At 35.6% G+C, this 18,097-nt stretch overlaps 1 protein-coding gene across 2 annotated transcripts in view; it reads left to right on the top strand.

Annotated features, from left to right (window-relative positions):
- Positions 1–18,097, top strand: part of LOC118189372 (vesicular glutamate transporter 1-like) — a 607,793-nt gene that overhangs the window by 472,039 nt on the left and 117,657 nt on the right. For both annotated transcript variants that reach the window (XM_085820946.1, XM_085820945.1), the window contains exons 4-5: positions 12,444–12,562; positions 15,838–15,952. In XM_085820946.1, coding sequence (XP_085677072.1) covers positions 12,444–12,562; positions 15,838–15,952 — 234 coding nt within the window. The remainder of the gene's footprint in view (positions 1–12,443; positions 12,563–15,837; positions 15,953–18,097) is intronic.

The following is an 18,097-nucleotide window of genomic DNA, read 5'->3' as shown; positions in this document are numbered from 1 at the left end:
AAATGGTGAATCCCATGATTTACTCAGTCGAATTATTTGAAGATTCAGGAGTTTATCCAGTGATGTATGTGGATGTCACCTAAAGATGTTTTTTTTTCCTTCCTGATGAAACAGCGGCCGAGCGGTAAAGTCGCTGAACACTGGTAGTTCGGTCCGAGGTTCAAATCCCGCGAACGGGCTGGGTTTTCGTGGTTTTCCCCATGTGTAACGTGTATGCGAGCCAGTTTCCCTTAGAAAGTCCTCCAGGAAGGCATCCCTCCCCTTAGGCAGATAGCCGTAATGTGCTTTTTCATAATAAAATAAACCAAAACCTTTTGATGAAACCAGTCTTTTCTTTCATCTCATAGCTTTAAAATGTTTAGCCTCTAAAGACTGATAAAGGCTCTGACGAAATACTTCGTGAAGAACTTTCTAAGGGAAACCAGCTGTCATACGCTTTACACATGAGAAAATCCACGAAAACGCCCATGCAACCAGCCCGTTTACCGGGGTTCGAACCCCGGAGTGAACTACCAGTGTTCAGCAACTTTACCGCTCGGCCGTTTGTGGGCCTTTATGAAATGGAAGGCGATAACTTTATTTAAAATGATTGTCAGAAATACAAAATGTTTCGAAAAGTTGGATACTTTTCAATATACTTTCAGAATGCGTAAAGAAACAGAGAAGAAAAATAATTTTTTTCGTAAAATTTAGTATTCGTATTTTTTTAAATTTAAAACTTTTCAATCTTATGATATTTGATTCTTGCGATTTCAAAAATAAAATATTTGACTAAAATATGAATAAAATATGAATATATAAAATATAATATAATATTTTAAGAAACCAAATGTAGGATAAAATTGTGTAAAGCAATGGGCACAATGATAAAACTGTTTAAAGCAGTGTATGCAAGTCATCCTAAGTTAAAATATCGGTTATACATCTCTCTTATTTATATATATTTTTTCTGAACGGAACATTGAAAGGCGTGTAAAACTGTGCTTTACTATATTCATATACTTTTTTTCCAAAGGAAACTATGTTGCTATATATTAAGAAGTTCGCCAAGTGAAGTATTCTTGGCGCAAACTGACAAAAAAGTGCCAACATAAATTTGTAAATTTCTCTGTAAATTTCGCTCCAAATTTTACAAAATTTCATATTTAGGCGTAATTTGAGTCGTAGAATCGAAATATGTAAAACAATTGGTATGTTATTTCAGAAAAAGTCCGATTTTGTGTCAAAATACCTATGTTAGAATAGTGCTATATATAAATCTAATATATATCCTAAGTCGCGCTTTCGAGACATGAAGAACGCAATTTGAATTTTGTCAATCGGTCCAGTAGAACGGGAGATATAGCACTGTCCCATTTTTTTTTTTTTTTTTTTTTTTTTTTTTTTTTTTTGAGCAGTGTACATGCATTTCATGTTACAGTATTAGTGTTATCTAGAATAAAGGTGACAAAGAAGTAGAGTAATGTGAATTGTCACAAATTTTATGCGCATAAAGGCATTACTTTGCTACTGCTACTAAAATTACGGTTTCACTGTCAATGCATATGTAAGCTGAACCGTCGATATAAAGAATGTTATATAGAAAATAGTGCAGTGAAAACATATTGATATGTTAGTACTTGATATTGTGTCATCTAAACTGTTCTGCTGTTTTTTGGTGAAAAATACGAACAAACAGTACAAACATCATAAAAAACTTTTATTGAATACCGTGGAAAATAGATGGAAAATTCCTTTTCTAAAAAACGCTATTAAGTTTATTCTTAAAGACATTACAGAGGTGTTGTTTGGCTGTCTTCAAAGAAGTTAACTGGCCGTTCAGAAAATTATGAAGGGGCCTAAAGTGATGAAATTCCAGAGGTAAAGTGATTGTAACACAAAATGAACCAGCCACACTCAATAAATCGTTCTGGCTTTCATCAAAATGTAGGTTGAGCATTGTCATGGAAGGCAATACCTTGAGAATTAATCATTTCTGGGCACTGTTTCAGTTTTACTTTTAAAATTGCCATTTGGAAAGATTATTTTTTTGAATTTGATGTCTGATTTGGTGGTATGATTTCATAGTATAAAGTTCCTTTGCAGCACCACCATACACAAAGCACTACTTTTATAGATGCAACCCCTCTCTCGATGTTACTGAAGGAAGTTCTTTTCACTTACTCCATGATATTTTTCTTGTAACATTATTGTTTAGTTCTACTTCCGCAGTTATGTTCAGATAGTAAGCATCTTTCATGGTCCGTTCTACCACAATTAAGGGTCCTAGATCCGCCAATGAGGGCGTCCCCCAAAGCATAATACCTCCACTACCAGTCTGTGTATGACCTGCTGTACAGAGAGAAGCAACTGTTCACCTGGAAGACAGCGTATCCTGACATGGCCATCGACATGACGAATGAGGAATTGTGATTAATCCAATCAGATGACTGTCTTCTACTCATCCATGATCCTGTCTCGATGACACCGGGCCGATTGTGGGCTTAGTTGACAATGACGCTTTGTCAATATAGGCACACGAGAGCGACATCTGCTGCGCAGTCCCATATCAAATCGTGTCCGCTGAACCATATATTCCGAAATACTTGCACTTGAACCTGCACTGTATTTTGTTGTCAGCTGAGCCACTGTCTGTCACCGATTTTGCTGTACCAAGTGACGTCTCCGACGTTCCTTTTGTTTGATGATGCGCAGACGTCCACCACCTTGGCGTCTACTACTGGATTCACCGACATTTTTGCAGTCGGCTTAAATGCTAACAACGGCAGATAGTGAACAACCTACCAGTCGTGCAGTTTGGGAGATACTCCTTCCAAATCTCCAAACCATTACAATCTGCTCTCTATCAAACTGGCTTAGATCAGCAGCATTTCCCACCACTCGCACGCAATTAAATCTCATCTGCACATAATCACGTGCCTGCCACGTCATCCAGACGAGTTCATTGAAAAATGTGGGGATGGTAATAATGTTTTGGCTCGTCAGGGTATATATATATATACAAATTTGGTACTGCCGATTGCAATAAGAAAGAGAAGTGCACAACTAGATATTATTAATATAATATAATTATAAGTCCCGTATACGAAATTTCAATGCTCTGCAGCTAATCGTTTTTGATTCACTAAAAATCACCATTTAATACAATTTAAATACATTTTGGAAAAAAAGTCCTTTATTCTGTCCGTATGTACTACATTGCACCGAGGGAGAAGCTCAGACTTAAACTAAATCCTCCACAGGCGAGCCCGGGAAGCCGAAACTTCCAACAACCACCTTTATAATTATTTAATTTACACACACCCGAGCCACACTTTCCGAGACAAACTTGACAGTCCCTTACAGCCCCTGTCGAACTTGAGTGGATTAGCGTTAGAACGATGGTTCTGATCCTGTAAAGAGTGGTAATCTTCCCCTTACTATTTACTCCCAACATATGGACATACTGAAATTATTGTCCGTATGTACAGGCATTCCCAATAAAATCGTCCAAATGGGTTCGGGAACGTTCAAAATGGATATTTACGCGAAAATATGAAACACGAAATTTTTCAGGATTACAATAATTCCATTATTTCTTACAAGGAAGTGAAATAAAACACGATTAACTACAGTATCAAATAAAATTAATTGAGATATTTAGTTTCAAAACTGTGGAATTTTTAACATACTTTTCCTATGGCCTCCGTAGAGCAGTCGGTTAAAAAACTAGATTATAGCAATTTGACATTGATTTACTACCTTTAATATCATTTACTGATGTTATTTTACGATTTGTTAGTATGGCAGGTTCATTAGTTTATAATTTTGTTACAGACCATTTGTTGCCGAAAGTATTTTCACATAAATGATATCCAAGTTTAAAATGTTAAAATACGTAATTAATATTCTCATGCTGCTTTATTTCTTCAAAACTCTAAAGTAAAAATTATACCAATAAATTCACCGAGCAAAAAATGTTTTCAATTTTTTATTTATCAAGTAATATTACAAGTTGTATGCATGATCTAATAAGGAAGCCTACCACTGTTTTCAAGAACGCAGATTCTATGAATTTCCGTGAATAAGATCTTCTTTTCAAAAAAAAATTGTATATCTATTTATCAATAGTTTTCACAACAGTCTGCAAAGCAACACTCGTCGCTTTATATTTTAACATCAGAAAACTTTTTCTAATAAGTAATTTTAGAGTTGTAATTAATACAAAATTTTATTTTTGAATTTGTATACGGCCCCTGAATACGATCTCCAACTTTAAAATCAAACAACTTAATAAATTTTTGTCTCACGAGATTAAACTGTTTTTGTATTTTCTTATAATGAGTATAAGCTCTTACTAAATACAACTGTAGAAACTGGGGGTTTTGCAAAAATTAGATTTCATAAGATTCGCTGAATTCACTTTCAAAACATCAAAATGTCAAAGCATGAACATTTTCTTCATTTATTACATTTTCGTAACGGGTAGTACATATCTGAGACCAGCGACTACGATGATAAAGGCTACATAAAGACTTTTGTGGGTACAGTGCATAAAAAATTCAATCACACTTATAATAGCTTTTCCCCAAACTGATACTTACTATAAAGTTTAGAGATTGAGTTATGAAATCAAATCCGTCTGGAAACCAGCACAAGCATTTCTCGTTTCTGATTTGTGCTATAAATTTTCAAGCACACTATAATAGCTTTTCCCCAGACTAATACTACTTGCTGTAAAGTATAGAGATTGAGTTATGAAATCAAATCCGTCTGGAAACCAGCACAAGCATTTCTCGTTTCTGATTTGTACTATAAATTTTACTTTGTAGTCTATTAGTTATTATTATTATTTCCTCCCCATCTCATATGCATTTTTACGATTTGGTGTGGTGAAGATATGCAGATTGCAAGTAAAATAGCTAAAGAAACCCTCGTGAAATATCGAGACTTCCGAGGTGTCAAAACTCGCTGATGGCTGTCATAACAGCAAGTTATAACAGGTTTTATAACCAGCCACTGCCTTTCGTATTCTCCAGTGTTACTAGGTAACCATAATAAAATCAATAATATATCATAATCTTTATGCCAGACAACAGATGGCTTGTAGACTTCAAAATTTTTCACACAAGAGACATCATTAGAATTTCTCCAAAGACCCAGAATAATTGTTAGAATTCTTTTTAAATCCAAGGGAGATCCTTAAAATTTCTCCGAAGAGCCAGATAAATAGAATGTTACTTTTACAGGTAAAGTGTTAATCAATTTGCCGAATAATTCTCATTTAGATGTGATCTGTAAAGAATCAAAAATGCGATGGACATTCGGTTATTCAAGAACAACGCGTCTTAGCGAGCAGTAGGGATTTACGATCGGCTCGCAGACAGATTCAAAGAACCGATTCACTTTACTGAGCGAGCAAATGATCATCCCTCAAATCTGAGTGATATCTCCTTTGAGAGCTCATGTCAGAAGCGTGATAGGAAACTTCGATTCTCATTTTAGAGAATAAATAATTCTTTTTCCTCCGAAATGAGAATGACTTTAACTTTTATAACTTCATAACATTTTTAAGATTATTTATTCGAGAGTATTATCGTTAGTTCTATGTAGAAAGGAGGTTTTAGGGAATCTCAGAAACACATTCCAAAGAAATCAGTTCAAGGAGTTAGAGTTTCGGTTGAGTCTATTCAGATCTCACTCCTCATTAGATTTCTTCGCTGTTTGCTCCATTATCTCACACCGCACTTGATTAACTTCTCGTTCTCGATCTTATGTATCAAAGTTATCGTTAGTTAGCAGTAAATCATAAAACGAAATAGAGATTCAGTTCAGTGATCGAAAGCCTTTATATGATGCCATAAATGAGCAGGTTTGCTCATCTCTAGTTAGTATTGGTTAACTAGTTAGTATTGGTTTTGAAGTTCATTATATTTAATAACAACAGATCACTTCGTGTGTTTGAATAGCTCAATCTCAATACTATGTGATGCATAGATGAAATATTGTTATTTGTAAAATTTAAGGAAAAATCTTTTCTTATCTTTTCTTTGCATGGTTAATAAGGCTCACATTGTTGATGAATTTCTTCAGAGTAAGAATATTCAGAATATGAATGGTCAGGAGGTCATTTGTTCCCTTTAATCCTACGAAGCATGCTTGACACTTTTGCCTGAGACTTAAAGGACGCATTGTAACTTATCAAACCTCTCCCAAACCCCTTTTATGACCATTTATTTGACAGCGTTTGCTTAGACTAAGATGTCATCAGCAGGTTAGTTATGATGAGAAAAATTATCTATATGTTTGCTGTTAACCTTTAGTAAGAGCTAATCGTATTCGGTATACAGTTTTGGTTTAGTATAAAACAAAAAAGATCTGAAATTTACTCAATTTTAGCACACACAGAATTCCCCCCCCACACACTTTAAATAATTATTTTGTTATGATTACATGTCTATAAGTCAGGTCTACTTTCATATTCTCAAAATTCCCTTTCTGAATTTAATTTTGAGTGTGATGGTAAACATGACACTTCATCCTATATACGCCTTATCTGCTCAGTTAGATTATGTTTCACGCAACAGTGCTGATTTAACGCACTAACTGGGTCTGAAGTACAGAAGAGCAGTTGCCTATGGCATATTCAGTTAAATCAGTTTTCGTTATCACTTATTCCACATAGATAGCCTGAATTAATATTCAAACATTACTATCCAGAGAGGATATTCAAAGCGTTCTCCTGTTTGTCGCTTTCATGGGCAAGCGGAAGTAACCAGTTGTAAAATCCTAAATTTTCTCAAATTTTAAATTTCTGGAATCTTCGAATCTCTAACGTCTTGAATCGTTTCAATAAGAATAAGTAGACGGAGGAAAGAAGAAGCTATTATTAAAAGTTAACATAATATTAAAAGTTTCTTTTATTGAAGCAAAATTGGAAACCTACATTTAAAGAAAAAAAAGCTAAAGATGGAGCAAATCCTATTTTTTTCCCACTTCCTTCATATAAATATAAAAAAAGATGAAGGGGAAAAGAGCTTTAATTAACATTAACTTTTTTATTAAAAAGAACTTGAAAAAATGCATGTAACGTAAAAAAACTTAGGTAGTAAACATAGAGATAGGACTGATCCCATTTTTTTTTCAAACTTACATAAATGTAAAACGAAGAAAAGACGATTAAGCTTAATAAATATTAATTTTATTAATTAAGGCAGGTTTGGAAACCTGCATTTCATGAAAAACAAACTTAAGTAGTAAACGCAGAGGTAGGTCAAATACTAAATTTTTTCGAAACTGTCTAAGTGGAGGTATGTATTCGTAGAGTACTTACTAAGGGATACTAGCTCGTATATACGTTAGACATGGGGAAAACCACAATACACTGACTACCAATAAGTATTTGGACACCTGTGATAGAAAAGAAAAATTAACTTTATTCAAAATCAATAGTTGGTAGAACCTTCACGAGAGATAATTACAGCGTGGACCCTCCGGGGCATACTTTCCACAAGTCTTTGTATGACAGCTAGTGGTATTTTCTGCCACTCGGCCTGGAGAAGACATAGAAGTTCATTCACCGATTTTGCGCGGGTAGTGCACCCCTGAATTCGGCGATGCAACTCGTCCCAGAGGTTCTCGATAGGGTTCAGGTCTGGACTCTGGGCAGGACAGTCCATTCAATGAACTCCATTGGCACCATACCAAGCCTTGGTTAACGTCGAAACATGACAACTGGCATTGTCGCCCTGAAAGTAACAGGGGTCCGACCCGTAAAACTGCCACAACGTAGTAAGCACATTGTCATCCAAAATAGTGCAGTAGGCATCGGAGTTGAGCTTACCATGAATGGGGACCAAGGGTGCCAGCCCATACCAGGAGAAACAGCCCCAGACCATAATTCCACATCCCCCGAACTTGACTGTTGGCACAATGCATTCTGGCAGGAGATGTTCTCCAGGTAGACGCCAGACCCAGACCCTGCCATCCGAACGGTAAAGGGTGAACCTTGATTCGTCACTCCAAAGAACCCGTTTTCACTGATCTACGGTCCAATTTCGATGTGCTTTGCACCACATTAACCGAGCAGCGCGGTTGGACTTTGTGATCAAAGACTTATCGGTAGCAGCACGACCATGAAAACCAAGCAGATGTGCTTCCTTACGGATGGTATTCATTGAAACGATACTCCCGGATGCCTGTTGAAACTCCTCGCGGATGAGGGCCATCGGTTGGGTGCGGTTCTTCCGAATTTCTCTGGACAGCACTCGTCGGTCTCTATCTCCCAGTTTCGTTGGTCTGCTGACTCCGGGGCACATTCCGACAATCACCGCTCACCTTCCACTTCTTAATCACATAGGCTACTGTCGATTTTGGGTACTTCAGATGGCTAGATACGTCCCTAAAGGATCGGCCACATTTGTTATACCCGATAATTATACCTTTCTCGAAATCAGAGAGTTCCGAACTGCGAGGCATCTTGCATGCGACTAAAGCCTATGCTGTTTCCTACACGATATATACCGGCGGAGTCCGTGACGTACCATAGGACCGCAGATATCGTCATTTGCATAGGTGTCCAAATACTTATTGGTAGTCAGTGTAGCACCCATGCAGCCAGCACGTTCGTCGGAATTCGAACTCCGATCCTAACTACCAGTGGTTGCAACTTTAACCCTCTGCCGCTAGTGGCTCTAAAAATATAAGACGACGACGAAAAATAAATACAGCTTAATGTTAATTTTTTATTATTGTTAAAGCAAAACTGGAAATCTGCATTTAATAAAAAAACAAACTGAAATAATAAACGTAGATATATGACAGATACTAATTTTTTTCGAATCCTTCAGGAAAATATAAGAAAAGAAGAAAGCTTTATTAATATTTAAAAAAACTTTATTTAGCATAAAAAGAAAAAGCTTCATTTAATATTAAAGAAAAAGTCTTTTCTCAATATCAAAGAAAAAGGCTTTATTTAATATTAAATTTAAAAAACTTTACTTAGTATAAAAGGGAAAAGCTTTACTTACTATTAAAGAAAAAAGCTTTATTCTATATTAAAGAAAAATGCTTTACTTAATACTCGTATTAAAGAAAAAAATTCACTTAACATTAAATTTTCCTTTTTCTTATTCGTAAACCTAAAGATAGGACATATCCTAAATTTTCTCGAATCCTTCGTATAAATATAAGAAGGAGAAGAAAAAGCTTTACGTAATATTAAAAAAAGTTTTTTATTAAAGCAAAATTAGAAACTGCATTCAATGAAAAGCAAGAATAAGTAGTAAACTTACAAAGTAAAATAAACTTAGGTACAAAGTTTCTCGTATCTCTCAAATCCTTCATATAAGAGAAAGAAGAAGAACTATATTTAGTTAAAATAAAATTAGAAATTTGCATTTAAGAATAGTGAATCTATCTGAATTAAGAAGTTATGAGTAAAATTTAAGTAAACGAAGTACAATGTTAAAACTCTCGAAGCTTAAAATTATTTAAACTTGAGAAAAAAAAAAGAGTTAACAGTTAAGATATTTACACTTTCTCAGGATCTTTTTAAATCAAAGCAGATGTAGCAGAAGGGATTATTTTTAATTTATGTAAATATATGCTAAATATGGATTGCAAAATTTTGTACAGAAAATTAAAAAAGATTTAAAATTATTATTTCAAGCGTTCATAAATCCTTTCTTATTAATGCTTCTAATGGACTACAAAGTTAATCTTTTGAAAGTTTTTAGCTGAAACATTTAATGATTTTTTATGTTAGGATTCTGGGCAAATTCCAATGAAAAAAAAAAGCGAAAATTCGAGTTTTCGAATGTCGAATCACTTTAAAATTTAATTGGATTCACAGTAAAAGCTTTATAATGTATTCATGATGCAACTAATTTTGCGTTTAATAAATGAAAATAAAATAATATTTGATTTTGCGTTTAATAAATGTAAAATCAACTAATTAGTTAAAACTCGTAATTAATTTTGCATTTAATAAATGCAAAATTAGTTATAGATTAAATAATAAAGGAAAATAAAAATAATTGAAGTAAAAGGCACAATATTGCATGCACGATATATCAAATGCACACGGGAATCGAACCACAGACTCTGGAATGCACGCCCAGCGTGCAGACCACCACACTAGGAACGCATGCCAAGAAGGTGGGAGAAATACACTATATACACCCTCTTTTAAAGGTCGACTGGGGTTTTATCGCCAAATCCTATGTGTGTGGAGAATCATCATCCAACACCCTTTTAGTTCGGGTACCACTGTAGAGACATTAGGATTTTTTTGGAAGCAGGAAAGATGAAAGATGAGCAACCGCCTTCGCCGGGAATCGAGCCACGGACCTCTGGAATACGCGTCCAGCGTGCAGACCACCACACCACGAAGACATGCCAAGAAGGCGGGAGAAATGCCTTATAAGCTTTATAGTTAAACTTTAAAATTTCGCATTCATTTTGCAGTTTTGAAATATTGCATTTAATATTGACGGTATAATAAAAGGAAATCCCCAAAAGTGTTATTTATTATTATTCAAATTCATTACTGAAATAAAGAAATACAATGGCATTCATTATTTTCAAATTTTAAGACACATTGTATCTGTCTAAAGAATCCCCGTGCAGTTCATTGAAAGGTTTATGTTTCTTAATGCATAAAATTAACGTGTTTAACTCAGAATAATGAAATCCCATTTACTGTATTGTTTACGTAAAGTTAATTGCTATCATTTAATACCAACCAGTGAGCAGCTAATTATTCATGACAATACATAAGAAATGAACGTCTAATTCATTAAAAGACAGCTGTGTATTTTAGAGCGTACAAATACAGAAAATCTTTACTTAAATATTTAAGCATTGTTGAACACTCTAATGAGAACAATTGCTTAACTGAAGTCAGATGAATACAAATGTCTTTTAATTAGAATTTATTTCTAAGTATAGTTTTCCAATTTAACCAGATCTATTCGATTTTAAGGAACTTCAGGAATAAGACACTAATGAGTTTAATGGATTGCTTGGGGCGAGAACTTATTGCAAATCTTTTATTGGAGAAATTATCTTCAAGGGGAAACTTTTATATTTCGAAGGAAATTTCTTTAACGCCAGATTGGTGGACTCAAGTTGCTTCAAACTCAACCATGGATTGCTGAAACTAAACTACCTATTATAAGGTATACTATTATATAGCCAACTCGGCGCGTATTCGCGAGGTCCAGGTTCAAATTCCGGCGAGGGCATTGCTCATTTTTCACTTCACCTGCTTTAAAAAAAAAAAAAAAAAAAAAAAAAAAAAAAAAAAAAACTAATAATTCTACATTGGCACCCGAAACTAAAAGGTGATGGACAATAATTGATGGATGGCTGGACAATAATTGTGATGATGGACAATCACCACCAGGATTTGGAGATTGGGTCCCAGTCGCCATTTAAAAGAGGAAGTATATAAAGTATTTTCTGTCTCCTTCCAGCATGCCTTCGTGATAGCACACTTGGCGCGTATTCGAGAGATCTAGGTTCGAGTCCCGGCGAGGACTCTCATTTTTCATGCCTCTTGCTTAAAAAAAAACTTAATGCCTGTGCACCATAAAGGGCTGTACATTTAGCAGTAGGTATACTGTAAACTCAGCGAAGCGAACTGTTTGATGCCAAAAGCGCGAATCTGTCTTTCTGTCCCTCGTCCTTCATGTACATCTGTTTTCTGCATTCATTTTTATTTCTTTATTCTGAAAAAAAAAAAAAAAAAAAAAAAAAAAAAAAAAAAAACAGAGAAAGAATTGCATGCTGTGCAAAATGATTCCATAAAAATTATTGTAAAAATTGTAAATTTCTCTACCGTTTTCATCATTCTACGCTTAAGCAGACTGTACATGTTTTATTACGCGGAACACATTTTGTTCGATAACTGCTCGTATAAAATTGCATTTGCTTTGTTACATTATGTTCAATAATTTCTTAAAAGTTGCTTGTCCTAATAAAATAACATTATTTTAAAATTAGAAATTCTGTTGAGTTTATTATATTTTTTAAATTACGAAATATTTTATTTGGTTGATTAGCAGCTATATTTTTTAAACTACAAAATATATTTTATTTGTTAAATTGGCAGCTGTATTTTTTGAATTACAAAATATGCTTTATTTGGTTAATTTGCAACAATATGATTTAAATTACAAAATATATTTTATTTGGTTAACAGCTACATTTTTAAATTACAAACTATATTTTACTTGGTTAATTAGCAGTGTTTGATTACAAAACGTTTTAGAAATGTTTAGGGAACTTAGGATGTGGTTCTTTCATTATAATTTTGTAGTCTATGAAATATAAAGTTTCTCTGAACAAGAAATGTTTTAAAAAAAGCAGATGCATAAATTTAGTACGATAATAAAGATAGTGCAATCATTAATGATGCATTTTTTATGATACAGTTTATAATAATTGTGTTTTAATTTCAGCCTCCGGAATTTAACTGGTCATCGAACACGATTGGCGTTGTTGATTCTTCGTTCTTTTGGGGTTACCTAATAACTCAAATACCTGGCGGATTTTTGGCAGCGAAATATCCAGCCAACAGGTAAGGTCATTAGTTAAGTGCTGCTGCACAGTGTGAGCAATTCTTATCTAGCAACAGTAATGTTAATTTTTAGATTCATTAAAGTTTCATAATTATTTCACTTTATATTCATTCATTTCTACCAATGTATCTACATAGGTTGGAAACATAGTAATTGTAAGTACGCTCTGAAACGAAAAAAGTGATTCTTGCTTATACCACGTATTATTTTAATACACTGCTCAACATTGAAAATGCAACACCAAGAAGGAGTGGTCAGAAAGTGATGAAATTTGGAAAAAAGACAGAGACAGCAGGCAGCAATAAGTGATCTTATTTCAAAATGATAGTCAGAATACAGAGCGAGAACGGCGTCGGCTCAGTAGGATGTAGGACCACCGCGGACAGCGATGCACGAAGAAACACGTCTAGAGTCAATAAAAGTGCGGATGGTGTCCTGAGGGATGGCTCTCCATCCCCTTTCAACCATTTGCCACAGTTCGTCTTCTGAACGAGGCAGAGTCTGCAAACGGCGTCCAATCACATCCCACACATGTTCGACTGGTGACAGGTCAGGAGAGTACGGTGGTCAGGTAAGCATCTGTATATCATGCAGAGCATGTTGGCAGATGCGAGCACTGTGTGGTCGGGCGTTATCCTGCTGGAAAATTGCATTAGGCAGCCCCTAAAGGTAGGGGATTGCCACTGGCCGCAGTACATTATCCAAGTATCATTGGGCCGTGATAGTGCCCTGAATACGAACCAGAGGTGACCTGGAATCGCAGGTAATAACGCCCCAAACCATTATGCCACGTTGTCGCGCAGTGGGGCGTTCCACAGTTACTGCCGGATTAGATCTGTCTCCACATCGACGCCACACGCGTATGCGACGACTGTCACTGGATAAACAGAAGCGTGACTCATATGAGAACACGACGTTTCGCCATTCTGTCATCCACATCGCTCCAGTCCGGCACCATTCTAAACGTTGGCGTCTATGCTGTGGGGTCAATGGCAGTCTTCTTAAAGGACGCCTTGAGTGCAGGCCAAGTTCAACCATTCGACGGGAAATGGTTCTGGTCGACCTGGAACATCCAGGGTATCTTGCACATGCTGAGAATCACGGTACAAGTGACTTGCGGGACCGCCACAGCTTGTCGGCGGATGCATCGATCCACGCGTGCTGACGTCACTCTGACTGCACCTGCACCCCTCCTTCTTCCCACATTTCCTTGTTCCAACCATGTTCGGCATAGCCGATGCACCGTGCTCGCATCCATGTGGATATCAGCTGCGATTTGACGTAAGGACCAACCCGCCCTTCTCTGTCCGATCACCATACCTCTTGTAAAATCGTCTATCTGCTGGGAATAGCAGATAGACCTTGGGTCCTTCGATGACGGCGGCCTGGCATTCTCTCCTATTACGTATCCTCCGGGACAAAAACCATCTTTCTTCGATAATTCATCTGGCAGAAATAACGACACGAATATCGCCCATTCTGCACGTTCCTTCCCTTATATCTTACTTCACGTGCATCGGAGAGCTGCGCATTTCACATCATTCGTATAACTCAGTGACGTGCGTCTACTCTAAAATTTGCATAAATTTCTGACTACTCCTTCTTGGTGTTGCGTTTTCAATGTCGAGCTGTGTACCTATCCCTATATTACAGTAAACAGATTCTTCCTCTAGCGCATCGCATTGCGACCGCGAAGAGAAGAAGTTTAGGTTTAGTTTGATTACGACAAAGCGCACTAGGGCTATTTGCCTAAAGGAAAAGTTACCTTCGTGGAGCACTTTCTAAGAAAAACTGGCTCGTATACGTATGACACATGAGGAAACCACTGAAAACACCCATACAGCCTGCCCTTTCGTCCGGAACTGAGCCCATGTCAGAACTACCAGTGTTCAGCAGTTTTACCGCTCGGCCCCGTTATGAGAAGAATATACCCTTGCGTTATTGATAATATAAAGTTGTATGCAGAAAAGAGATTCCTTTTTTTCTCCTTACGCCAAATGATTAATCAGGATAAGATATAGCTAATGACTTACAAGTCGAAGCTAAAACGGCACTCGATTAAGTAGCACCATTATGTGTTTCTTAGAAAATTAAAAACTGCATCAGAGCCCTAGTTATGTAAAGGTTATTATATTTTGATGTAAGAATGTGATGGCACAGCGTATCATCAACATCACATACTATCGATGTTGTTATATTACTGTTTATTTTTGCATCTTATCCTACAATTGCCCTTGCAAAAGATGCAGCGACTTTCTCTGCATAATCCTCCCATTATTTTTCAGGTAACTGGCCGACACATATAACTCAATCTGTGAACGGCTGGGAAGCGCTTTATCATTTATCATATTCTCCGGATTTTAGCTCCCGTGATTACGATTTGATTCCTAAAAGGAAGGAACCACTTTCGGACATTTTTTTCCTAATTATTGAAACATTTGTCAGGCAAAACAATCACTACCATTTAAACCATGAAACGAATAGAGCTGCTGCATGTATGCTACGTCTTCCACATCGTTGATAACTAGTACCAATGATGTGGAAGCATTCGTATACCAGCTCCCACTGGAAGGAACACAAATTACCTTCAAAAATTTTGTCGAAGTAAAATCTTTCCTTGAATTGCATTAACCCATTTATTTATAATTCTTGCACTCTCGAAGAATAAAAATTTTTACTTTGAGACCGTTCGGTTCTCTTTGTAGTTCGGTAAGTAGCTCGTGTACACAATATCCAATTTTTGGAATAAAAAGAATCTGAAAGTAATGAAATACGCTTATGTTACATAGAATATCCTGAAAAATACTAAAAATACAAGAGAAAATCAAGCGATCTGTTCAACGCTTGATTTCCTCTTGTATTTTCAGTAAAACTTCAGTGACACACAAACTCCAGGAAACCTTTTCCCTGAAAATCTGAGCGAAGGGGTATTCGTGAAATCCTATCCCTACCAATACTGACGTCAGCACTTGTCGAAGGAAAGCATAGAGCTTGAGACTATATAGAACGAAAATAATTTTTACCGAAGTATCTATTTTGCATCGATGGTAAATAAATAGTTGCATTTATTAAAATTCCAGTTTTCTCAATGCTTTTCAAATTGATAAATAATTCAATTTGTATTTGGAACTTCCCTGTTATTTTCTTAGTAATGTGGATATGTATGTGTAGTTTTCCATTTTTAGATTATTTTTCTTAATTTATATCTTTTTCTTATACTAGATGAAGTAATTAAAATTACTAGTTAAATAACATATTGGACATTTCTTTCTAGGATATTTGGAACAGCAATTGCTACGTCGGCTTTTCTGAATTTGCTGATCCCAAAATCTGCTCAAATTCATGAGAGTTTAGTCATAATTGTAAGGGTTTTACAAGGTTTAGTAGAGGTAAGTAACGTTTATGAATTTATATGTCATTGTTGTCCTCTTTTATTTTCATGATTCCTACCCCTTTCTTTCTGGGATCCTTTGCACAAAATTTTCGTTGATATCAACATGAGTATATTCTTCACGCTGTTTTAAAACTTGATAAATGTTATATATATGTATAAATATTATACGTAATATTATATATATATATATATAAGCGAAATACCACTGACTCACCCCAGATGTCCGAAACTATACGCCTGACTGACTGGAAATTTTGCATAGTTACTCATTCCACAATGCAGACGCGCACTAAGAACGGATTTTACGTAAATCCTGTCCAAAACGGATTTTTATTATACAATAAAAGTTTCTCATGCATTTGGTTTTCAAATCCAAGTTCAGAATTTTCTTTTATTGTTGCCAAAACTAGATATGAAATACAATGTTGCCAATGATTGCATTTTCTTAAAAATTATTCAATTGGTAAATAACTTGGATCTACCCAATGAATACAAACAGCATTTAAATGATAAGTTTAATAATAGCATTTATATTTAACTGTTATCATAAGTTTCATGAAAATAAATATTATTATTAAGAGAAATAAATTATTGTGATGAAAAATAAAAATGTTCTTGTTATTTATAAAAATTGCCATACGTAAAAAATCAAGAACAAATAATAATAATTGATTAAAAAAATTGATAACAAAGATAGTAACATTTATTTTCATGAAAATTATGATAACAGTTAAATATATATAAACTTTAGTTTTATTTTGGCAATTTTTCGTGGTGTAGGCCATCTGGGAATCCCGCCACGTTAAATAATGGAGACTCATTCCAATACACAGTACCTCATGGGTGATGTAGAAATCTGTGCATGACAGATTTACTGACTGGCACTATATTTCTCAACTTTAAATTTAAAAAAATTATATTAGTTATCAATTCGAAATCAGACATTTCGTCCATATAAGAACTCTAGTTTCACATTGAAATAGATAGCGTGCCCAGCAAAGCGGGTGGGTATCAGCTAGTATATAACGGGCGGCCATAATTAAACTGACAGTGTTCACAGTGTTCTGTAGCGAGATCTATTTGCGAGAATGACGCCACATTTTGTAGTAAGATTAAACAAGACGGGGAACGAAGGATTCCGCGAAAAAAAATTAGTTCCGAAAGTCACCGCTAGGGGAATATTTGGCGCTGTGTAATAGAAAATAGAGTGTTAACAAATGCAAATCAATAAGGAAATTACCTTTTATTTTGCATTCAAATGAGGTTCAATGTGGCTGCCGTTATTGTGGACCACATATTGCATTCTGTGCACCGTATGCACAACAGCAGAAAGTAACACGTCTGCAGGAATCTCCCGTACAGTCCGTGATATGTTATCCTTCAACGTAGCCAGGTCATGGGCCACTCCTTGATAGACCTTGGACTTAAGGTAACCCCATAGCCGGAAGTCGCATGGGGTAAAATCAGGCGACCGAGGTGGCCATGCAGTTGGAAAGTAGCGGCTAATGACTCTTTCTGTTGTGAATTTTTGTCGTAGCATCTGTTGCACCCGTACAGCAACGTGCGGAAGGGCTCCATCTTGCGTGAAAATGATTTCTCCCAGGCTGAAGTCTTTGCTGAAGTGCCGGAATGACAAAGCTGTTCAACATATGGCGATATTTCTCTCCGGGAACAGAACAGGTTTCCGGTCCTGTCGGGGTAATGTTCTCATAGAAGAATGGACCTACGATAAATTTTATTCCGTATTAATTTGCATTTGTTAACACTCTATTTTCTATTGCACAGCGCCAAATATTCCCCTAGCGGTGACTTTAGGAACTAATTTTTTTTCGCGGAATCCTTCGTCTCCCGTCTTGTTCAATCTTTCTATAAAATGTAGTGTCATTTTCGCAAATAGATCGCGCTACAGAACACTGTGAGCACTACCACTGGCACTGGCAAAGAGTAATAAAAATTAGCAGTTATTATTAATTCTGAAATATTATAATTTATAAAGAAAATAATTTAGTAAATTTTTGCATTTACAGTTTGGTATGTATTCATGAATTAAATGGGGAAAAGTTTTTTTAAATCAAGGGAACAATTGAAAATATTTGAGCAAATTAACAATAATTTTAATGTTAATATCTCTAAAATGTCT

The sequence above is a fragment of the Stegodyphus dumicola genome, chromosome 7 (assembly GCF_044657685.1).
Source record: "Stegodyphus dumicola isolate Sdum_Otavi_A_Nest chromosome 7, ASM4465768v1".
Classification (NCBI taxonomy): Eukaryota; Metazoa; Arthropoda; class Arachnida; order Araneae; family Eresidae; genus Stegodyphus; species Stegodyphus dumicola.
Note: the sequence above shows the minus strand (reverse complement) of the source record. Positions and strands in the feature narration are given on the sequence as shown.